The 21950-nt window shown below is 35.5% G+C and overlaps 1 protein-coding gene across 1 annotated transcript in view; it reads right to left on the reverse strand.

Moving 5' to 3' along the window:
- Positions 1 to 13037: 13037 nt before the first annotated feature.
- The window catches only part of PTPRK (protein tyrosine phosphatase receptor type K), a 523937-nt gene continuing 515024 nt past the window's right edge, over positions 13038 to 21950 (reverse strand). Inside the window, exons 15-18 of the mRNA XM_055309658.1 lie at positions 17913 to 18073; positions 16009 to 16044; positions 14129 to 14140; positions 13038 to 13234 (exon numbers count right to left, since the gene is read on the reverse strand). Of these exons, the coding sequence (XP_055165633.1) occupies positions 13176 to 13234; positions 14129 to 14140; positions 16009 to 16044; positions 17913 to 18073 (268 nt within the window). The 3' untranslated portion in view covers positions 13038 to 13175. The remainder of the gene's footprint in view (positions 13235 to 14128; positions 14141 to 16008; positions 16045 to 17912; positions 18074 to 21950) is intronic.

Below are 21950 nucleotides of genomic sequence, written 5' to 3' on the forward strand. Positions count from 1 at the left end.
GTTTTAAAAGCTGGCATTATATTGGGAATTTACTAGATTGGCAAGAAATCTCTATTTTAACCTCCCATCCCATACAATATGGGATTTGCAAAAGCGATAAAAAAAAAAAACCCACAAAACCCTAAACACAGATGTTGCCACTAAAAGACAGAGTTTCCACACTCCCATTTGTGAACAACACTACACACATCAGGATGAATGGATTTATTTTTTTAAGTCTCTATTCTATACCCGCCTTATAGCTTTTATTTCCCTGCTATTTTACGTTACCCATAGTAGACGTGCGCTGGAACCTTGGGAGCACGCACTAGTTTTGTCTCCTAGTTTAAAAAAAGAGGGCTGGAGATAGTCAAGACCATTTGGGCCAGCACTCACCTGCAATGCACCACGATGGGGCCAGCACTGGGGGGGTTGGAGAACTTGACCCGCCGGATAAAGGAGAGAAGGCCGGTAGCGTGGTACGGTACCCCGTGGTCGGGCCAGCCAGTGAAGTGGAACTGCTTAACTTCCCGGATCTCATTGTATCCTCTCTGTGCAAACACATAAAGAAGTGTTTTCCAAAGAACCCAAATCAGGCCATTAAACACAACCCCAGGCACGAGGCCCAGGTGACAGTGAACAATAAATGAAGACTCTATCAAAGATCACACTTTCTCTGGCAAAGGACGTTGGCCTGACACGGTCCAGGAGCTTACCTGTACGGTCAGGTAACTGGAATCAGAGGTCTTGCTCAGTTCTATAACTCTGTGTAAGTTTTATTTGCCTTGACAGTATCTTCCTCACTTGAAATGACAACACGTAAAATTATGAGGAGAACGGGAAAAAAAAAAAAAACAGGAAAGCTAAAATGCTGCCCTATTGACCCAAGGCACTGAGTTTTTGAGTGGTGAATAAAAGCAACCTTCTGGCTTCCAACCTCAAAAAAGATTTTAATGCCTTGCTTATCCATGTTGAAAATGGTTTTGAAGCACAGCATGGAGGGATTTTCCAGGACACTGCTACTTGAGATTGTTTTGTAAAAATATACAGACAGCTCAACTCTTCTTGGGGCAGACAATTTTGTCCTAATTCTGTGAAATAATTCAGTACGGAGTATTATTTAAAGTAACCAAAATACAATATGAAAGGGGAGCGGAATTGCTGCACCTCTGTCCTAGTGGGTTAATTGAAGAGAACCTTTAAATGCACGCTTTGAAGCTGCTTCTTTTTGGTCAGAGAAGCCTGTGGCTTGTGGTAGTAGCAAAGCTTCGCAAACACAGATAGAATGCTACAGATTTTATGTGTAGGAACCCACATTTGCAGCCCCCGCCCCCCGCCCCCCGACTCTATGCAATTCCAATGGTGCCGTGAGCTATCTGGGCTATCTCCACCTCACTCGTTCATTCAGAAAAGGGAGACAAATGCCATGAAATAAATGAACCAAACTGGGAAAGTTTAGATTCAGTCCTATATAGACAGAACAAATGTACTGAAGCTTTGGAAGCCAGGGATCGGGTCTCATTATTCTTTCTGGTTCCTACACAAAACCCTGCACACAGAGTGGGGCTCGACAGCTGATATAATGGTGAAAATGATAAACACCCTCCTGGAATCATGCAGATGGAAAAAAATCACTTCCTTTATGACTTTTTAATTCTATTTATTTATTTATTTATTTATTTATTTATTTATTTATTTTTTTTTTCCTTTATGACTTTTCAAGTCCACTCTACTGGGGAAGATCCTAAGTTGTTCTAAGACCTGATTTCAGGCAGGTCACCTCCTCCATATCAATCCTTTTACTGGAGGTGTTTGCCGTAAGGGCCTTGTTCTTTTTAGTAAACCTCAGCAAAAAAAAAAAAAAAAAAAAAAAGTTCTTTTTAATATCTCGCAAGGCATGTTCACTCACTGCTCTTTGTAGTAAAATGTCCTTTTTTTTTTTCTTAAAGATTTAATTTATTTATTCACGAGACACACAGAGAGAGAGGCAGAGACAGAGGCAGAGGGAGAAGCAGGCTCCCTGAGGGGAGTCCGATGTGGGACTCAATCCCAGGACCCCAAGATTGTGCCCTGAGCTGAAGGCAGATGCTCAACCACTAAGCCACCCAGGCCTCTCTCTATTAAAATTTTCCCAAGGAATTTTCAAATATGTGCTTTTCAAAACAAAAACAAAAAACAAAAAAACCCAAAGTACACTTCTCCAGTTCTAACAAGAAAACAAATTAAAAAAAAAATCCAATGATGTTCCAAGATGTATGCCATTTAACGACATAAAGCGTTAGTAATCCAAAATATTCCCATTAGGGCCAGGTGCATGTCTCCACTTACTGATTCACATCATATTCTACGTCCTTCATTACACTTTGAGGATTTAGTCACTTAGGACCTATGTCTCTGCTTAATCTATTCCTAAACACTTTAGAATTTTTTACTATTGAAGAGATTTTTTTTAATGTCTACTTCTGTTTACTGCTAATATACAGAAAAGCTATCATTTCTGAGTATTTATCTTGAATCAGCCACTTCAATGATTATTATTAGATCCATTCTAAAGTATCTCTAGTTTTCTTGGTATAAAATAATCTCATGTAAAAATAATTTTAGTTTTTCTAATAGTTAGGCAACTTATTCCTTTTGTTGTCTTATTTCATTTACTAGAACTTCCCAAAATTTTGAATGCTACTGAGACTGATTATCCACATTACACTTCTGATTACATAGCAACCCCTGTAGGGTTTTTACCCCTTAACATGCATGCTATAGTTACTATTAAATCATCTTAATCATGTTGAAGGAGCCTCCTTATTTTCCTAATATAGATTATGTCTTTTAAGAAAAAGTATGTACTTTACACTATCTATTAATAAAATCCTATGTTTTTGTTCCTTTAAAGAAGATGTGATGAAATATTCAGCTAGATTTCCCACCACCAGTGTAATATCCTTGCATTCCTAGAACACAATCATTATAGGTCATGTTGTGACGTTTTCTTAATTCACAGCTGGGTTTCAAATTTTTGATATTTTATTTTGAACTTTTTTCGAGTATATTCTTGAATGAAATTGGTCTGCAAAGTGTGTGCGCACACATACACACACACAGATAGAGAGATTTTTAAAAAGGCAGAGAGGACAGAGAAGAGCTTTAGAGAGTCCCATCTTTACCTGGTTTTGTTATCACAGTTATGCTAGCTTTCAGAATATAGTTAGTTGGTTTTAATGGCCTTCCATGGTTTAAATAGTTTTATAAACATAGGCATTAACTATTTGTTAGAAGTTAAAGAAACCTCAACTATAAAACCATAGTGCAATTTCAATGGTAAAATTTAAGATTCCATTTTCTTCTGTCATCTGTTCAGGTTTTTAAGTCTTCTCGGTCAAATTTTGAGAATTAGTCTTTACTAGATATAAATGTATCTAGACTAAAATCTCCATCTCCAAGTTTACATGTAATATTTCTTATAGCTTTCCCAACAGCCAGTATAAGAGTAGCTACATCTTTCTTGTGTTTACTAATATTGCACACTTTTGATTGTCCCTCATTTAGAATTGATAGTGGTTTAATCTTTTATTGATCTTTTCCAAGAGCTAGCTTTTTGATTTCATTTATTATTTTCTGTTGGTTTTTGGCTTATGTTTAATTTTTCTTTTGTTCTATTGATTTTCTCTGGTTTTCTAGTTTTGTGATTTTTCACATGATTCTAGACCATCCTTCAAAACAGAAATCATTTATGTGTTTAATATGTGTCCTAAGGTTTACAAACATGCCTGGCACATGGCATGCTCTCGAAAAAATATTTGTGAAATTGAATGAATGAATGAATGAATGAATGCATTCATGCATGAATGGATGGCTTTTATAGCAGCATCAAAACAAATCTTGATGGGGACTCTAAGAGAAAAACAATTTCAATAAACATATTTTAGGAGAAAATTTTTGATAGCTTACCCTTTCCAGAGTGAATGTCCTCACTACATATTCAGCAAGTGGTTCCATTTCCACACAGGTTACTTTGAAGTCACCATAAACTTCAGTATCATCAGGCCAATACTTGTAGCATTTAACCTAAATGACAAAAAGGGTATGTAGGTGGGCCTGCATACATTTTAACCAAGATGGTTTAATTCCAGTGGTAGCTCTTTAGGTTACAGTAAAAATATCATAAAAAACTATAAATGAGATAAAAGCATCTATTACACAATAAATAGAAAAGCTTTGTGTAGTCTCATTATAACATAGAAGCCCAATGATGCAATTAGAATCTATATAAACTCAAAGTTTCTTTTATTACTCAGTAAGACATCAAATAATTTCTTAGCTATCAAAGGTCCACTGAGGAGCACTCATTTGAAATGCTAGGTCTATGAATTTTTAAAACTATGGAATGAGATTCTATTCGAAGTGTGTTATGTTTGGCTACTCAACTTATGTTTAGTGAACAAGAAAAAAAAAAATCTTTTTTTCTCTTACCCGGCCAACCTCAACTAAATTTGTAACCATCACAATGCAGGCAGACTGTTCTTGCCAGATCATTCTCCAGAAATCATATACTGTTTCATGAACTGGGCCTTTGAAGAAATTAATTTGAATATTTTGTTATCAGAGAAATTTTGTGATTAGAAGAACTAAGTGGTAAGAATATGCATAAGGTAAAAATCACGGTAAATAACAATAAAAAATAATATTGAAGGTCTAACACAGAAATGTCACTGAAATAACTTAAATTCAGTTTGTATCTAAATTGACTCTACCAAAACATAGGAAAATACAACTTTTTTTTTCAATTCACCTTCTATACTTCCCATTCAGAAGCAGATATCACTAGATTCTAGGATATTTATATCTGTCACTAAGTTAGTTTGATACAACCTCAAATACATGTTAAAAATAGGAAGTCTTATACCACTACCAAGCAAACAGCATATATTACCCAATTAAATCTACCCACATCATTTATAAAACAGGGCACATTCAGGGGTTAATGAAGAAACATTCATACATATAAGCACACATCCCATCCTTATATTGTCATCTCCAGACCACAGAAGTGTCTACTGGGCTACACTCTACTCAGGACAAGAAACAAATAAACAAACCAACCTAGAATATTGTTCACCATGAATGATCTTTCTGACTTTAAAGAGCTTACAATTCAACTCAGGTAATCCAAAGATATGTGAAAATACTCAGAAAATTATCTCTTTCAAAACAGCAGCACTCTTGCTTTACTTCCCTCTTTTAAGAAATAAATGCATGGGCTAGGTTTCTTTTCTGATGGTCAGTGGTCAATCTGGAGAGATATCTGGAAGTGTTTTAGGATGTTCTTATCCCCCAGTGTGCTACTGTAACAAGACTTCTCTGCCTTTTTCTTATTTTCTACACAGAATGAACTTGATGAAGTCCCCCTTAGCCCTTGAGACAAAATTTTTTGTAAAAAATATTTTGGAAGAAGGTCTAACATATCATTATAACATTATTGGTCTTGGACAATACTCCACTCCAGGACCAAAAAAAAAAAAAAAAAAAAAAAAAGACAACTTACACCAAGCGAGACCTTTCTGGCTTCCCTCAAAAGTAATTCCTGTGTCCAGCACTATTGACTCTGGGACATCAGAATACCAAAACCCAAAGCACAAATCAGCAGCTCCTCTTTTATTTTAATTAAAAAATAAATCAAGTTTCAATTTGTATATGTTTTACACAGATAAAACGAATCCTATTATACAAATGAATAAAGAGCAGTCTCTCTCAGAAGATGTGATTTTTTTTTCCAGTTAAGTCAGATAAAATGGCAAATAAACCACTAGATGGATGAATATGCAAGTTTGGTTGCTCTAAAACATTTAAAAAGGCAATGTTTTACCTTGAGTTGCAATGTAGTGGCTTGGTCTCTGGTAGCCCTAAAATAGGAGAACAAATTGGTTATCATTTTACATCAGTATTAGAAATAAATGAATGAAGGCATAAAAAGATGAAGACAACCACCTGTTAAGATTAAGTTATAGTAAAAAGTCCAGAAATGAGTAGTGAACTCATAGTTCACTTCTCAAACCTAGGTTATCTGAAAGGTAAACATAAAACAAAAATTAAATGTTTTAAGGGTTCAGATTAGAATATGTATTGCTTAATTGAGTTTTGTTTGCTAGGGAATAACCGTGTAGATATTGTTTGGTTTTACTAAAATGTTTATGCCTTCATGTTAATCTTTAGTCATTCATTCCTGGCAAATCGTGTTCAAAAATATTAAATCTCATCGTATCATCCAAAAGTACAACACACTGCATTACAAATGGACAACGACATATTAGAACCATAAAATAATAACAGAACATTCCAATGTTAGAGCTGGACAATGCATGAGTGCATTAAGTCAGAGTCCTGCTGAGATATTTTAGAGAATATTCCCGTACTGCAATATGTTCAGGAATCTGCCAAAACTATTTTGTGTGTGCCGATAATATTAGTTTACACACACATAATTACAGGTACACACATATATATAGGGAAGGAAGAGTTTTAAATAAAATGCATCTTATCCTGAACAAAAAATTTAGCGCTTTTTCCTTTTGAGTGTGCCAAGAGCTTTAGGTGGTCAAGCATTTAATGCTAGGTCAACAAAGAAATTATTCCTGATAAGAAATAAGTTGTTAGTTGCTCTCAATTGATTTGAATTCCAGGACATCATGAATATATCGCACGAGTGTTTAACGGTATCATAGGGTTAAGCTTCGAATTTGTTTTGTCTTTATCAAAGGGCTTTGGCAAAAGCACGTGGGACAATTTGTCCACATTTGCTGTGGGCAACGCGATGCGCATACAAAGGCATGTAAGCTGAAATCCCCAATCTAATATTTAAGTGGCTGAGCATCATACTGCTGCCAGTTTGGAAGTTTCCTACTTCTTCTTATACCAGATAGTACAATTTTTCATGGAAAGATTTTTCTTCCAAGCTTTATAAACATTTCATCTCCCGATTTTCATGAAAAAATTTACCAATTGCAGAAGAGTCTTACAAATAATAAATTAACGGGAAAGGGAACGTTATAGAATTGTATAGTCATCGGCCAAAATACACTGGGGTCTTAACAGCATGACTGGGCAACAACACAGTCTCACTTGGAATACGGGTTTACCATATGAAGCACAGAGTAGTAGTATGACAAGGCTCCAGTGTATAGGTCTTGGCAGAGAACCAAGGTTAAACTGAATAGGCAAAGAACGAGTACATATTTGTCAGAAAACTGTTGCATCTTTTAAAGAGTGGACATTAGCTTAGCCTTTTCTTTTGAGATGTCTGATAAATTTAAAATATTGAGTAAACTCGAGTCAAATGATGACCAGAATTTTCACCAATATACTCAGAGACTATACGTAATAAAATTAATTCAAAGATATCAATGATGACAGTTCACAAAATAACTATAAAACATGAACTTAATAAATGTGACAGAGCTAATTTCCTATTTATGGGAATTAGACAAAGTTGGGGCCTGATTTTCCTATGTTTTATGCAACTATAAATGCATACGACATAGATGCTGCAGTATTTGATCCTTCTACCTTTTGCCTCACAATTAACGCATGTTTTGAACTGATGAATCTCAGCACACTTAGGATTGAATTATTTGAAAATAGCTGAAGTTTCATGAGTGCTTTAGATGTGCTAGGTATTGTGCTGAATGTTCAACATGCATTGCTATATTTAATTCTCAGAACGATGAGGTTAGAACTATTATTATTATCCCCACTGTACACGTAAGGAAATGGAGGCACAAAGGTGAAGCGACAGTCCCAAGGTTCCCGGCATAATTTTGATCAGGGAACATGAATAAAGAGCCTGTCCTTCTTCCATGTAATGCAGTATTATTGTTTCCTCGACAATATTTTATCTTTGAATTGCTAATCACTTTCCATTAAATCAACAATTTGCACATAGATAACGTTTGTAACCAAAATGTAACAGTGGAGCATGTGATCAAAACAGACTTTTTTTTTTTTTTTGGTTTGCATGGTTCAATATATATGTGTGATATGTGTCTTTTACAAATGCAATTTAGTAATGCTTTTGCCTAAGTAATTTTAATACTTTAACAAGCCAATACCACACACCACAAAATAGTCTTCCTACCCATTTTTAACATCAGAAGTCAAATGTAAAAAGTAAAATTTCAGAAACGCTAATACACATCATACTATCCAGCTTCTCACATGTTCGGGGAAAGGGAAGAATAAAAGCCAGAAACAGAAATCATCAACAAATAAAACTGGAGTACAGAATAACTTGTCAAAAGCTAAAAATGGTCCTGTGTTTCTAAACATAGCAAAGGGAAGGAGGTAAAATAGATCTTCACACATGTAAAGGAGTTACGAAAAAATGAACATAGATATACCATATGAGGCTAATTAGGTGAAGCATGCAGAGGTAACTAGTAGTAAGCATTAGTAATAACTGTAATTAAGAGTAGTTATATTAAATATTTATAATAGGGTGCTGTTATTTACATATAGTGGTACTTACATCCCTGTACAGCCAAATCTACAGCCCAAACCAAAGTCAGGTGTGAAAGAAAGCACAACAACGTCAGTAAGTACTAGGACGTAGAACAAGGAAAAGTGTACAGTTTGTTCTTTATTTTAAAAAGCTAGCAATCACTTTATAGGTAATAACAAGCAAAAAGATTCACATGTATAAGCCAACAAATTGGGCACACCGAACTATAAAAATACTTACATCTATATAGTTGGCATTAATGTAATCGGAAGAAGGATCATCCTCAACAGGTTGCAGAATTACTCTGGAGTGGTCATCTAAAGGTTTTGAACAATAAGATGAACTTATTAAAAATTTCCCCTCTGTTCTGAGACAATGACCTCAGCAGACACCGAAAGGAATTCAGTGGTGGCTGAGAGCTTATCCATAATACACTACTATTCAGATCTCCTTAAGGAAACACAAGAACTTTAATGAGCTCATGACTTATTACACTATCCCGTCAATAAAGATTCGATGGCTAGCATCTTCATAGTGAGGAAGCTTTTCGGGAGCGTGGTAATCAAATGATGAGTCATCATTTGAGTCATTCTAGTCCCGCCTCTTAGACGTGGCTCTAAATGGGGGGGATCTTTCCCTGCTGCATGTTACAGCACACGAGCCACAGAACTGAGAGGAAGTTTCAATCTCTGCTCCTGACGTCTTATTTCTCAAGAGGTGAGGTTGAATTCTGACGTATTCAGAAGATGTTTTAAAATAATTTAAATTGGGGGCTGAGTGTGGCAGGTACATCACTGGTTACAAACTAAACGTGTTCCTTTCCTTATCGTTCCTGTGGTTTCATAGGATAACCAATTAGTTTATCCCATGTAGACACCTTGAAGCCTTAATGATGTCCCTAATGACAAATAACAAGGAGCAACAGGAGTCAGGCACTGGCTCCGAGCAAGAAATAAAGGTTCTATGGAAAGAATAACACTCCCACCTTGAATACGCTTGGTAGAAGCGTTGTAGCAATTTATCACTGAAAAGACCTTTCTTTTTCATTATCCTGGTCCTCTCAGCTGTCAGTAACACCTCCACGCATTTATGTGCAAACATAAAATCAAAGAGCACGTTATCTCCACAGGGTGAAGAGTCTGAGTCAATTTAATTAACAAAAATGACGACAACTTCAGAGTCACTGCCAAGGGCCAATGCTGTTTTGATATTATACAGATTACTTTATAAACAGCTGTGCTTTATAAACTCTCTTAAAGTTTAAAACCATATAAGGAGGACTTGTCGCTTACTACTTAGCTGCTACGCACAATATTTACATTCACTAAGAATTGTAGGAGAACTTACATGCGATAATGTTTCCATATCGATTTTTTGCTCTATTTTGATCTTTTTTAGCTACATCCCAAGATGCGGACTGTCCTTCAAAGAAGCTCTGGAAAAAAAAAAAAAAAGTAACAAGAAGACTGAATTTAACTCCTTTTCTTGATTCAGGTTTTATCTGCTCTGAAGACCAAAATAATAAAAGCCACTTGTCTCATGGCGGAAGGGAGTCCTAGAGTAGTAAACAAGTTCTCTTTTCAGTTCTCAAAGTTTGCTGGACTCTTGTTCATCTAGGACTGGACTGAATTCAAAATAAGGACAAGAAACAACTTCAGGGGGAAAAAAGGAGCTTGAAACAATTTCAAATCTAAGATTGCTACAACTTTGAGAGATGGAAGTAGGGAAAGCATCACAACTTCAAAACTATTTTTAATGAGTATCTTTCCAATGTTTTTACTCTAGCATTTATAACAGGAAAAAAGAAAACCTGTTTTCCCCCATAATTATTCATTAAATCGTGTGCAATACATCACATGGCAGTTTCTTTGAAGATCATGAAAAGGACTGAGTCTCTACAAGGGACCATATGAAAATTAAAAGGAGCCACCATATCCAAGAATCTTGGAACAGATGAATTTGTTGATTGGTTTAATTACCATATGCAGCAATTTAAAATATGCATATAGATTTCTTTTTGCAGTAAAACTTAAACTTTGCTCAACACAGGAAATGGGGTCTTCAAAGAATCAACGGTCTTTGAAGTGAGGTACACAGGAATACACATGAAATGAACAAAAAAAAAAAACCATCTTTGGCAGGATATTATAATTCCTTGCACTATTTTGTTGCCACAGCGTAGTGTTTCTGGTACTTGTCTACAACCGACTCTCAAAACTCCCAGCTAATTTTATTTGCTCCCAAACTCAGGTATACAGGCAATCTGGAAATAAAATAGAGTTCAGAAGATTCCTCGAGAAGTTGAACGCATTTCAGGTGGTCTTTCAAAGTCAAGTACTGCTTGGATCCTTTCACTTTCAGTGCGTGTACAGGGTGGTACCTACTTGGCGGTGGAGAAACTTCCTTCCGTGCCCGAGGCGGACACCTCTCAGGAAGTGTGCAGAGTGGCGAAGGAACTTTTTCCTCTTTCCTTTTTGCTATATTGTGTTTATTGAGATGACAAGTTTAAATCACTCCCTGTGCAGTGTGACTTCTACTTGTATTTTGGATTTAGTAGGAAGGGGAAGTAAGGTTGGAAGAAGACTTTCCCACATCCTTCTTTTGGCTTCTTAGCGTTGTCTGGATTTGCAGTGATCTGTTTTTGTTCTCAGCCACTTCCAACCAGGAAGCCACAGAGAAAACCGAGTGTGATAAGTAGGACATTTAGAACACAGAGATGGACCCCACTTCTCACCAGGGGGTCCACACGCAAGGAGGCAGAGAGGTAGCCCTACTGCTTAAGTCATTCAAATGGTCAAATCCGTAATAGTAACAGTGGGACTCTAAGGATCCTGTTAATGGATTTTTTTCAGTGGGGGAGATATGAGGTCTAACAGAGCAGTTTTTAAATAGCACAGTAAAATTCTGGAATCCAAGTTTTAAGAATTCTTCAAGTGAATTTTGACCCAGAAAGTGTCCCTTTCTTTCAATTTCATCTGCCCCTCCCTTCTTCCCACATACACATTTGGGGATATTCTCATAGACACAAGTTTATATATGCGTCTACGGAGTAGACGTCACTCCTTATTATGCTAAAGGGAGGAAAAGACATTAAATTCCACTATTTGATTAGAAATAAAATGTAACATTGTTTAGTAACTTTCACCTCATACTCCTCTTTGAACCCGTAGCTGTCTGATGTCTTCATGAGATTAATGTGCTGCAGTAGGTCGGCGACCCTGATGGCTGGGTGCAGCTGTCCCGTCTGGTAAGGGGATTCCGTTCCCTCACAGAGGTAGCGAGGTACGTCCAGTAGACGACTGGATTCCGCTGTCGCACTGTGGTTCTCATCTGGCATTTTTCGGATTCCAGAAGATTAAAAGAAAGACAGAGTTACCTTGTTTAATACATATCTATGCAAAGAAGATTATAAGAACTTCAGATTTTTCTGATCACAGGAGGATGAAAAAGAAATCTAGCACAGGTCTAGGGCGGCTTCCCTGTGAGGACAAAGCCTCTGACAGCAGCTCAAGGTCTGAGGTCAGAGTTTACTACGTCTAGGTCAGCAAGATACTGGGTGCTGTGAGATGTAGACATCTGATCCACTTTCAGAAGGTGTTAGTGGGAGATTTTGTGGGGTTCTCCTGTTTCTTGCACCTGCAGTCACAGCAGCACAGAGTAGGACCAGAAGATCCGGTTGTCAATTGGAGAGGTTTTTTTTTTTTTTTTTCTTCACTGTTGAGTGACCTGAACAGCCTCCTTCCCCACCATACCCCAACCTCGCTCAGACCCAGTCTAGGCAACCCGTCCCCACAGGGCTGCCACCTGGGGCTTCTGAGCATGGTACATCCCAGACTGGGAAATGCGGGCATCCTGCAGAGTCGTGCCTTGGCCCCACTAAGTCTGCTGGCTGGGTTACACATGCGTTTAGACTCCGTCTGTATGCCCTCAGGTTTATTATGATGCCTGTTGATTTTACCATAAATATGTTTTGACTTTTGTGGCCACTGCGTGAAAGCAAGTAGGGTATGTCTCTGGGACAGAATGGGCAGGTAGTGTAGGCAGTTCCTCTGGATCTGATCCATCCAGGCTGAGCTACCCGGCTCCTTCTTTACGTTATGTTCCCGTGACCTCCTGTTCTACACCATGTCCTTTCACTTTACTCTGTATTTCAGTCATTTCTTTAGTAATCGATTTCTTTTCACTAAACTCTGAACACTCAGGGCAGAGACAGGGTCATAGTTGTCTTTTTATTCCTAGCGACCGGTGCAAAGCTGTCATTCAATAAATATTTCGGTGAATGAATCGGTTAAGACAAACGGAAGCCCCCACCACCCACATTACACTGTAGGCCCCACCCCAATTGTATTATGAGCTGAAAATGAAACTTTTAAGTCTCTTTATGTCACAAGGAAGAAATGAACAAGAACATTATACCTATGAAGAATAAATATTATTTTAATGACCACAGCACTAATCGTTACAACAAGAAAAAGCATGCTTATATTTACCACATTTAAACTTACCACTTAAAAAAAAAAAACAAATGTTTTAAGGGGTGTTACTTTGGAAAGCATTATACTGCCATATTCATTAACAGAAGAGAAAGTACACTCTTAGGGAGAACTTTTGTTTTTAATGATAATGCATACTGCAGAGAACGATATTTAATTAACAGTCAAACATATTTCAAGTGCTGATACATTTGCCTGTTCTATCACCAACTCTACAAATAGGAAATGGCAAAAAATGAATTGTTGTCCCCATGATAAACATTCTTTCTTCCTGGAGAAGGGAAAAAAAAAAGAACCCCACAATCAGATTTGTGTGCGTCTATAATTTAGTTTGATTGCATTATTTTACTTTCTCTTACTAGGCTGAATGTTTTTTTTTTGTTTTGTTTTTTTCCTTTTCTTCTCTTTTCTTTTCTTTTCTCTTGGCACTTATTTCTAAAAATATGACACTGAATCCAAAAAACCCCTGGTGGATTCTGTTGTGACCTAACCACCCAACTGAACTAATGTCCTTTCGTTGGGTGTTGCCCACGCCTCTACACACAAACATTTGCTAGCAAACACGATTCATGAATATCCTTTACTTCCTATGAGACTACTCTCAACTGATCTATCTTTGCTAAAATATTACTATCAATAGATTGACATAAAGGTTAACATATAAGTTAAATTGAGAAGCCACTGGCTTGGGCACTAGCACAGAATATACAGCTTAGGATGAGAAGCAAAGAGGACGGATAATGTTGGAGAGGCAAAATGCAATCACCCAAGCTGGAATACTGTAGCCCTGGCTTTATGGGGCAGCCCCAGAGCTCATACCATACCTGCTGAAGCAGCAGAATATTTACAATTGTAAAAGGCTCAGTGAGAAACAGAGAATTCACTCATATTCCAAATCTTACATGGTATTGTCCAATATGAAATAGACAATGCTTTCTGTTTTGCATTAAGCTTTAACACATTAATACAATAAGCATTATTCATTAAAGTAATCACAGATGAATTATTAATCTCAATACATTTCCACCTCATTACACCACCTAATAATGTCACTAGCAGTGAGAGTACAAGTTCTAATCATTGTACTTATTACACATTTAAGAATAATAACTTCGAATATTTCCTTGATGGAAAAGTTTTCTAGAATTCTTTGCAATGCACTTACCAGTTATAGGGACTTTAACCCAATGAAGCAGTAAAACACAAAAAAACAAAAATATGAATCAATATGAAAAGTTTCTAAGTGCTTTTAAGATCAGTACGTAGGTATTAATATCAAGCAATATTTGAAGTGACTTCAAAAATTGCTTTACAAATACAAAATCAAATGGATGTACAATAACTGTAAACACTATGATTCCAAGAATGATGAAAAATGCAACAAATTATTTCTGCATCTGATATGACTGATGGGATTTAGTTTTTAAAGAATAATTAAAAAAAAGCCAGCTTGACTTTCAAAATGAAATAAAATACATAACAATTGTTTATATGAATAGATTTCACAACTATTGTGTTAACTGTAGGCTTCCTTAAACATAAATACCCCTCTTCACAAGGAAAACTATTGCAATAATCTTTTAAACTTTATAGTTTATAAAACTCATCCTTATTATTTCATTTTCTTTTTATAAAACCGGGAAAGCAAAGACTTATATAAGGCACTTTCATGGGTTCATATCATGAGTCCTCAGGAGAACTAAGAGTTGGACCCAATTCAACATTTTCTTAGAATATTACTGTAATGAAACTTGAACACTTAGGTAACGAACTTTTCCTTGGTGAGTTTTTAATATTTTAATTGAATTTTACTTATTAATTTGGTGGTGATAGCATTGTATAGTATTCTGCTTAAAAGAAAATGACATTTTCTGAGGCATTTGGTGCCATCCCAATGATCATGATTCCTGGTTCCTCCCTTACATGATTGAGCTACCCATTGGGATGAATTCCAGATTTTTTCAGGATTTATATTCTTTGTATTATAAAATTATAAGTTTAATAATTATTTTAGTAAAAAAGAGGTATATTTCACTTAACTGAATTAGTTGTACTGTTCCCAAATATTTAAAAAACGTATTTTAAATATTGAACACATGGATAATAAAAACATGCACAAAATATAAGATAAAGTTTTATGTTCACAGGGAATTTGAATATTTATATTTCATAAGAGAATTGGGAACGTTTAAGATACATTTGTATGGCAATTTCCATATATCTTTGGTTACATCTTAAATACTAGAAACATGAAGGTAAAACTGATAATAGAACTTGTTAACATATAAGCAAGCGGGTCATGAGTCATTGGTATGTAATTAGTCAAGGAATAGAGTACAAATTGAAATGAAACTCATTCCATTCCATATACAGTTAGATTAAACATTAATTTTACATTTGAAAAGGTCTTATTTATCACTAGCAACACCATTTGTCTTAGATGTTGTACAGTGGCAAACCTTGGCTTATTCTAGATTTCTTGAAGGGTAACACATCACACAAGATGCATGTAGAATGCAAAACCCCACATCAATATTGTAGCAACTTTACCTGCATTTATTAATTCTTTATAAAGACAAAATGCAAGCAAATGTACACATCCTTAAATATTTACTTGGAACTGTGTTCTTTAGTTGCTATAAACTTAGGGGAATTGTAAAAATATTTCCATCAAGTAGATTTTTATATATAAACTAATTATTCAGGTAGCACTGGCCCCTGAGATGTGTGCATTTGGGTTCATTCTGCTAACCTGCATATATAAATGTTAGTGATATACTAAGGGCCACTGTACTTTTGTTCCAAATCTAACAGAACCAAGACTTTAAAGATATGTTGCTTTGAAAAAGCATTTTACTATTTTGAAATCCATTAGATCTGACTGGTTTCATCATGACAGTTGCTCTCTTTGATAAAGATCATGGCTTAATTTTCAAAATCAAGCTGCTTCCTACACTGTAAATCATTACTGTATAGACAAAGCTATAACTCATACAAGTATGTGTGATCCATGCAAGAAAGAACGGTAAAGAATTAGGGCCTCACCTAACACAGCAGTCGGCACAAGTGGATCATTGGGCACTGCAGGAAAACAGAGCTCATGAAGGAATATATTGCCCTAAATTTATATTTTACATTTTTCCTTTAAAATAGATTTATGCTTTCTCAAGAACTATATTAAACTTTCTTTGATTATTATAACCTGCAAAGGTAAAATTCTCTTTTTCAGCTTGGGTTATCTCAAAACACCAGGAAAGGTGCATCTATAATTAAAGTTCAGCATTCTGTTCAATTTTAACAGCCAGGAAGATTCAACTTGACATGATAAAGATTATAAAATCGGTGGTGGGGTGGTGGTGGTGGTGGAGACCCATTTAGATCTATCAAGTGCAAAGTACTTAGAGAAGTAATTATCTCATTTTCATTCCAAATAATTTTTTTCAGTTAACTCGAAGAGATTTAATCCTCTTTCCAAATTCGTAAGTGGATATCAATAGTTACACTGCTGAATTCAAGCTTCTTAATAAGGTACTAACATCTGCAATAGGCCGAAAAGTTTGGGGAACAACAATGCTTTCATATCATTTTTGGCTAAGTATTAAATCAGATGGTTAGAGAGATGGTATATCTATATTTTCAGCAAAAATTACTTTCAACGAAAATATTTTATGTTTTTCTCTATCATTTATCTTATAGTGAAGTAAAAGTAAAGTAGAGCAAAAAGGCCCTATTAATGATTAAAATTAAATTTCAAAATGACTCATACAGCATTAGAGCTATTAATTTGCTGTAGATATAGATCAAGGGAAATTATGGGCTGCTTTTAGGGCCAGTAATTATTGAAAATTTTCACCAAGCTGAACATTTCAAGAAAAAAAAAACCAACACTTTCCCTTTCTATGAAACGCCATAAATGCACACAACCCACAAATACTTTATTTTCTCCTCACCAAGGCATACATGTTTAACCTGTATAGGAAATAATACTTCTTTTGTTTGCTTTTTTCCTTATATACATGTTTCAAACCAGAGGAAGCAAACCTCCGGAATCTGTGGTGGAATGCCTTTGCATATGCACGGCCAAGGATAAATTTGGTTTGCCTCCCTCATGCTTCAATTTTACGTGAGGGTTTGAAGAAACAGGCAGGGAATTTAACTTAAAATTTAAGTTCCAAAATAAACACCGTGCTATAGAACAAAGGATATGAAGTTCACAGGAAATTTGAAGATAAACAGTAATATTGATTGTGGGGCAATTATTCAAATCACCTGCCATTAAAGAGTACTTCAGTGTAAACGTCTCCAAAGCCCTGCCTTTATAGATCAACATTAGGAATTTTTAATGTGGCTGAACAGATGGATGGATGGATGGATCGTAATTCCCTGCCAATTCCCCAATGCAAGTAAACTTTGGGATTTCACATCAGATGCTAAGAGCATGTAGTCTCTTCTTTCCCCCTGTTAATGTTTTATTACTGAGATTCTCTAGTAGGAGTCTTTAGTAGAATAATTGAATAATTTTACCCATGCCGATACTTCCTAGAAAGAATTACGATGTTAAAGTTCTAAAGGGACTTTATCTTACACAAAAGAAGACTCAAATGGCAAAATAATTATAAATAAATTCTGAAGTGAAACCATTTTATGTGGGTAATCAAGTATTTCAACTTAAGAGCAATGATGTGTGATTTGGCCTTAAATAGCATATGAATATCTTTTATGATACAGTAATATAAGTCACACAGTTTGCAGTTAGCCTAAATCCAGTATCGAGACTGAAAACAAGTCTCCCTAAAAATTCCATAATATCCTCTATCACTTTTTCTCTTTCTGGTTGCTTCTTCCATTTCTGTTTTACTTTTTTCTCACTATTCAAAGGTAGTGTGTTGAATTCAAAGTGATTTAAAGGGCTTCAAAACCACTTATTAAAATTTTAATGAAGAACTTACATCTTGGACTGAAATTATGCTGGTCCATGAAGGTGATGGAAAGAGGATCTTCTGCGTGCAGAGTGCTCTGATCAGCATAACTTCGGTCCATAGCGTTCACCATGTGAGTCATCTCCTGCCGGGTGTTCCCCATGGCATCTTTGCGTTTTTTAGCAAGCTTGCTGCCAAGGCAAATACAAAAGGGAGACTTAGTGCGAGGCTTGGAGGAGAGATAACACCAGCAGTAAGCAGTGCAGGAAAGCCCAAGGATAAGAATACATATAGATGTGGTTTGGTATCTCTAAGTTTCATCATTTCAGGAATTAGGTTTGATATTCAACAACATCTGCTGGTAGCTATAAAACTATTTGTCGTATGGATATTTCAACATTTAGGCAGTCAACTGAAGCCTTTCACATCTTGCATCATTAAAACCGTCATAAATTATCACTATGCTTTATTAAAGCCATAAATAAATACTTCCTTAGTACAACTGTTCAAGGAAAATTTAAGCTAAAGCTACGTTTTGGCTTTCCTCTTGGGCAATTAATTCTTTTGATCACCTTTGAGAAGTTCTTCTAGGGAATAACACAACTAGTTTTTAAGGTTTATTTTACTAGAGTCACCCAAATAAAATGCACAAAGAAATCCCATTTTTCATTCTCTGTTTTATTATTCAGTAAAAATGCAACATGTGTAGCATTAGCATATTTAGCAGCAAATTTATAACATTAATCCAAACTTAATTTGGAGAGTTATAGAACTTACCACTGCTGGATTTAATGCAAATACACACACATATATATGTATATGGAAAAATTATATACTGTGTAAGAAAAGCACCCTGAGAAGAGTTTGGAAAATACGGTGTTGACATACGCTACAAATGATCATAATCTTGAGTTATAGTCATGGTCAAATTGTACAAATGTGTTCTAGAACCAAAGTCAGAGTATTTACTGAAGAAATGCCTTATAAACACAGCAGGGCAAGTGGCTTAGGGGATTTAGAAATAAGTAGAGGACTTTTGAGCTACTCAAATATTGACATTTTTATCTTATATATCAAGGACGTGAAACACATTCTGGGTCTTTGTGGATATTACAGATAAAACATGCAATGAAAAACTATTAAAGGTATATAAAACATTTACATCACATTAACAAGGCGATTTATATATAATATAAATAAAGGCATTCTAAAAAGCCTGGAGTAGCCAGATTATGTTTATGGCAGTGGTTTATGTTGCCTTGGAATTACTCCTTAGTTGTCTGGAGAATGCCATTTCTCAGCTAGATTATTAACTAGGACATATTCTTCTGATTCTCATTAGTATCTGTACTAGAGTAAATGTGCTACAAATATTTTTTAAAGGCTCATTTAATGCTTGTGTTTCTGTCCAAGGGCTTTTCCTTTATAAAATTAATGTGGCAATTTGAGAGCTACTCTGGATTTTCCTTTTCTGAGAATTATATTACTCGGCCTCCAGGGGTACAAACTCAACACACCCAAATACTGATACAACGGATTTGACACTTAAATAAGATTGTCATAAACTAGGTTTTAGGATGCAAACAGCATTAATTTTTAAAAGAAATAATAATAATGGTAATGACACTACTATTAATAAGACAACAGTTACAAAAGTATAACAAGAACTACCACCACCACCATCACTACCACGACCACCACCACCATCATTTATTAGTAATATTTGCTGTATTCATTGAAAGCGTTACCTCTTTTTTCTAGGTGGGTAAAAACCCTGCAAAAAGCTTACAAATTTCAGATAGGGAGTAAAACAAGTGCTGCTGCCAGTGGAAAGACACTGTATGGAAAGGTGGGGACCTTGCAGAACTGCAAAGCCATTGAGGGGGGAACTTGCCTAAGTGACTATTGGCATTTGATCCCAGGATTGAGCTTCTGATCTTAAAACTTTTTAAAGACAAGTCATAAATCTGAATATTTATGTTAAACTTCCTGACTTTTTTTTTCAAGTGGTTCTATTTTTTTGGAGACCCTGCATGGGGCAAATTAAACATCCGCAGGTCATATTTTAGTCTATAGACTTCACTTTCCAAACTTACCTCTAGAGCATCATAGAAGGTGTTTGTTCTTTGACCTACAATGTTCCTTTCCCTCTAATATCAGGTTAGCTTCCATTCTGTCTCACTGCATCGGGAGGCTTCCCTGATCCCAATACAACCTTCCTCAGGTTAGGTTTCCTTGATAGGTGTTGTGGGTTTGTGTGGGATGTGTGTGTGTGTGTGTGTGTGTGTGTGCTTTAAGCTTGGCATGGAGCCCAACACAGGGCTTAAATGTATGACCTTGAGATCAAGACTTCAGCTGAGATCAAGAGTCAGATGCTTAACCAACTGAGTCACCCAGCTGCTCCTCTGCTAGATATTTTGATGGTGCCATGTTTTGTGCCTTTAACAACACTCATCCTACATCAGTGCAAGTAACCTTTTGTTTCGCCGCTGTGTGTTCCATGGTAGGAAGGACCATTACTCCTAGTACTTAGACCATCTCTGGCACATAGCAGGCACTCAATAAATACTCACTGAATGGATGATTTAGGCCTATTATATGCTTTACACTTTTCATTTGTTAATTCAATGAATTCTTAGATCAAACTACTGAAAAAGGCATGAGGATTCTAGTTGTATAAATGAGTTCACTGAGGCTCAGACAAGTTAAATAACTTGTCCAAGGTTATCTGTCTAATAAGTAGGGAAGAATGGCCTAGTTCTGAGCCTAAGCTGTTCCACTATATGCAGTTGCTCCTTTTGATTTTTTTAATGACACATTAAAAAGTGTACCATAATATGAAGCATCTACTTGGCTCTAGGAATTAAACATCAGTTGTTATAAATTTGAGAAGAATGTGAATATAAACACAAATGTTTTGCCCCTTTAAAGTGTTAAAACAGAAAAAAACCTTAAGAAATAATTTCCAATCTTTGTTTCTTGGACAAGAAGACTGGATTCATCCTTCAAAAAATTTGAGATTGAACTCAGGATAAAAATAACACAGTTGAAATCTGGATTAAAAATAATGTTAAAATTTTGAGGATGGGCAGTTCGAAGCATTTAGAAAAGACAGGTTTAAACTTTGAGGATTTACTTTAAAATGTACATAATATAAATTATGCATGTATGTATGTATATTTTGTGGGTTAGGAAAGTTAAGAAGCAATTAGTTTGTCAAATGTACCACAGATAAAAGTTTTCATGGCAATGAAAGACTTTCAGATTCACAAACCTTTGTTAGATGACAAATTATTGGGGGATATATATAACCTTTGTTACTATTTGCCAGCCATGTGTTTTCAACTTGGTTTTTATATTTGAACCCTCACAACAACCCTGTGAGGTAGGCTTTAATTCAGGTTATTATGAAATAAAAATTAACATTAGAGTTAAGTGTTTTGATCATGAATGACAGTCACTATGACAATGTGAATGGGTGTTAGCTCAAAGATCACAAATGGTTTTCTTTTAAATTGTATTTATTTACTTTTATTAAAAAATCCCCAATTCAGGCTAGGTATTGTTTAGATTTAGATTAGGTATGTTTAAGCAGCTTTTAAAATCATGTATTTGTGACATTCTTTCAAATTATGATTGATAATGCTAATAGCCCTAAGAATTCAGTAACAGCACCATAACCTATCATATAGCCTAGAATAAAGAAATGTTATCCATCCACTAAGAAGGCAATCCCATTATCATATTGCAATGGTTTATGGTAAGCTTTCTGACATTCTCATAAATACTTTTTAATTCCTATGTGATTATTTTTCTCTCTTTGAGCAAACTACATATATATATATATATATATATATATATATATATATATACATATATACATATGTATCTATGCTCTGTATATATCTATATATATCTATCTATAGAGAGAGAGAAAAAATATAGTATATGTATACATGTAATATGTATGTATATGTGGTGAACTTCAGGGCAGTTAAGCAATTCATTTTGCAACTATTTGAGTTTGACAGATGTGCAAATGACTTTCATTATCAAAGCAGCCAACAG

This window comes from Nyctereutes procyonoides, unplaced genomic scaffold (assembly GCF_905146905.1).
Source record: "Nyctereutes procyonoides isolate TBG_1078 unplaced genomic scaffold, NYPRO_anot_genome, whole genome shotgun sequence".
NCBI lineage: Eukaryota > Metazoa > Chordata > Mammalia > Carnivora > Canidae > Nyctereutes > Nyctereutes procyonoides.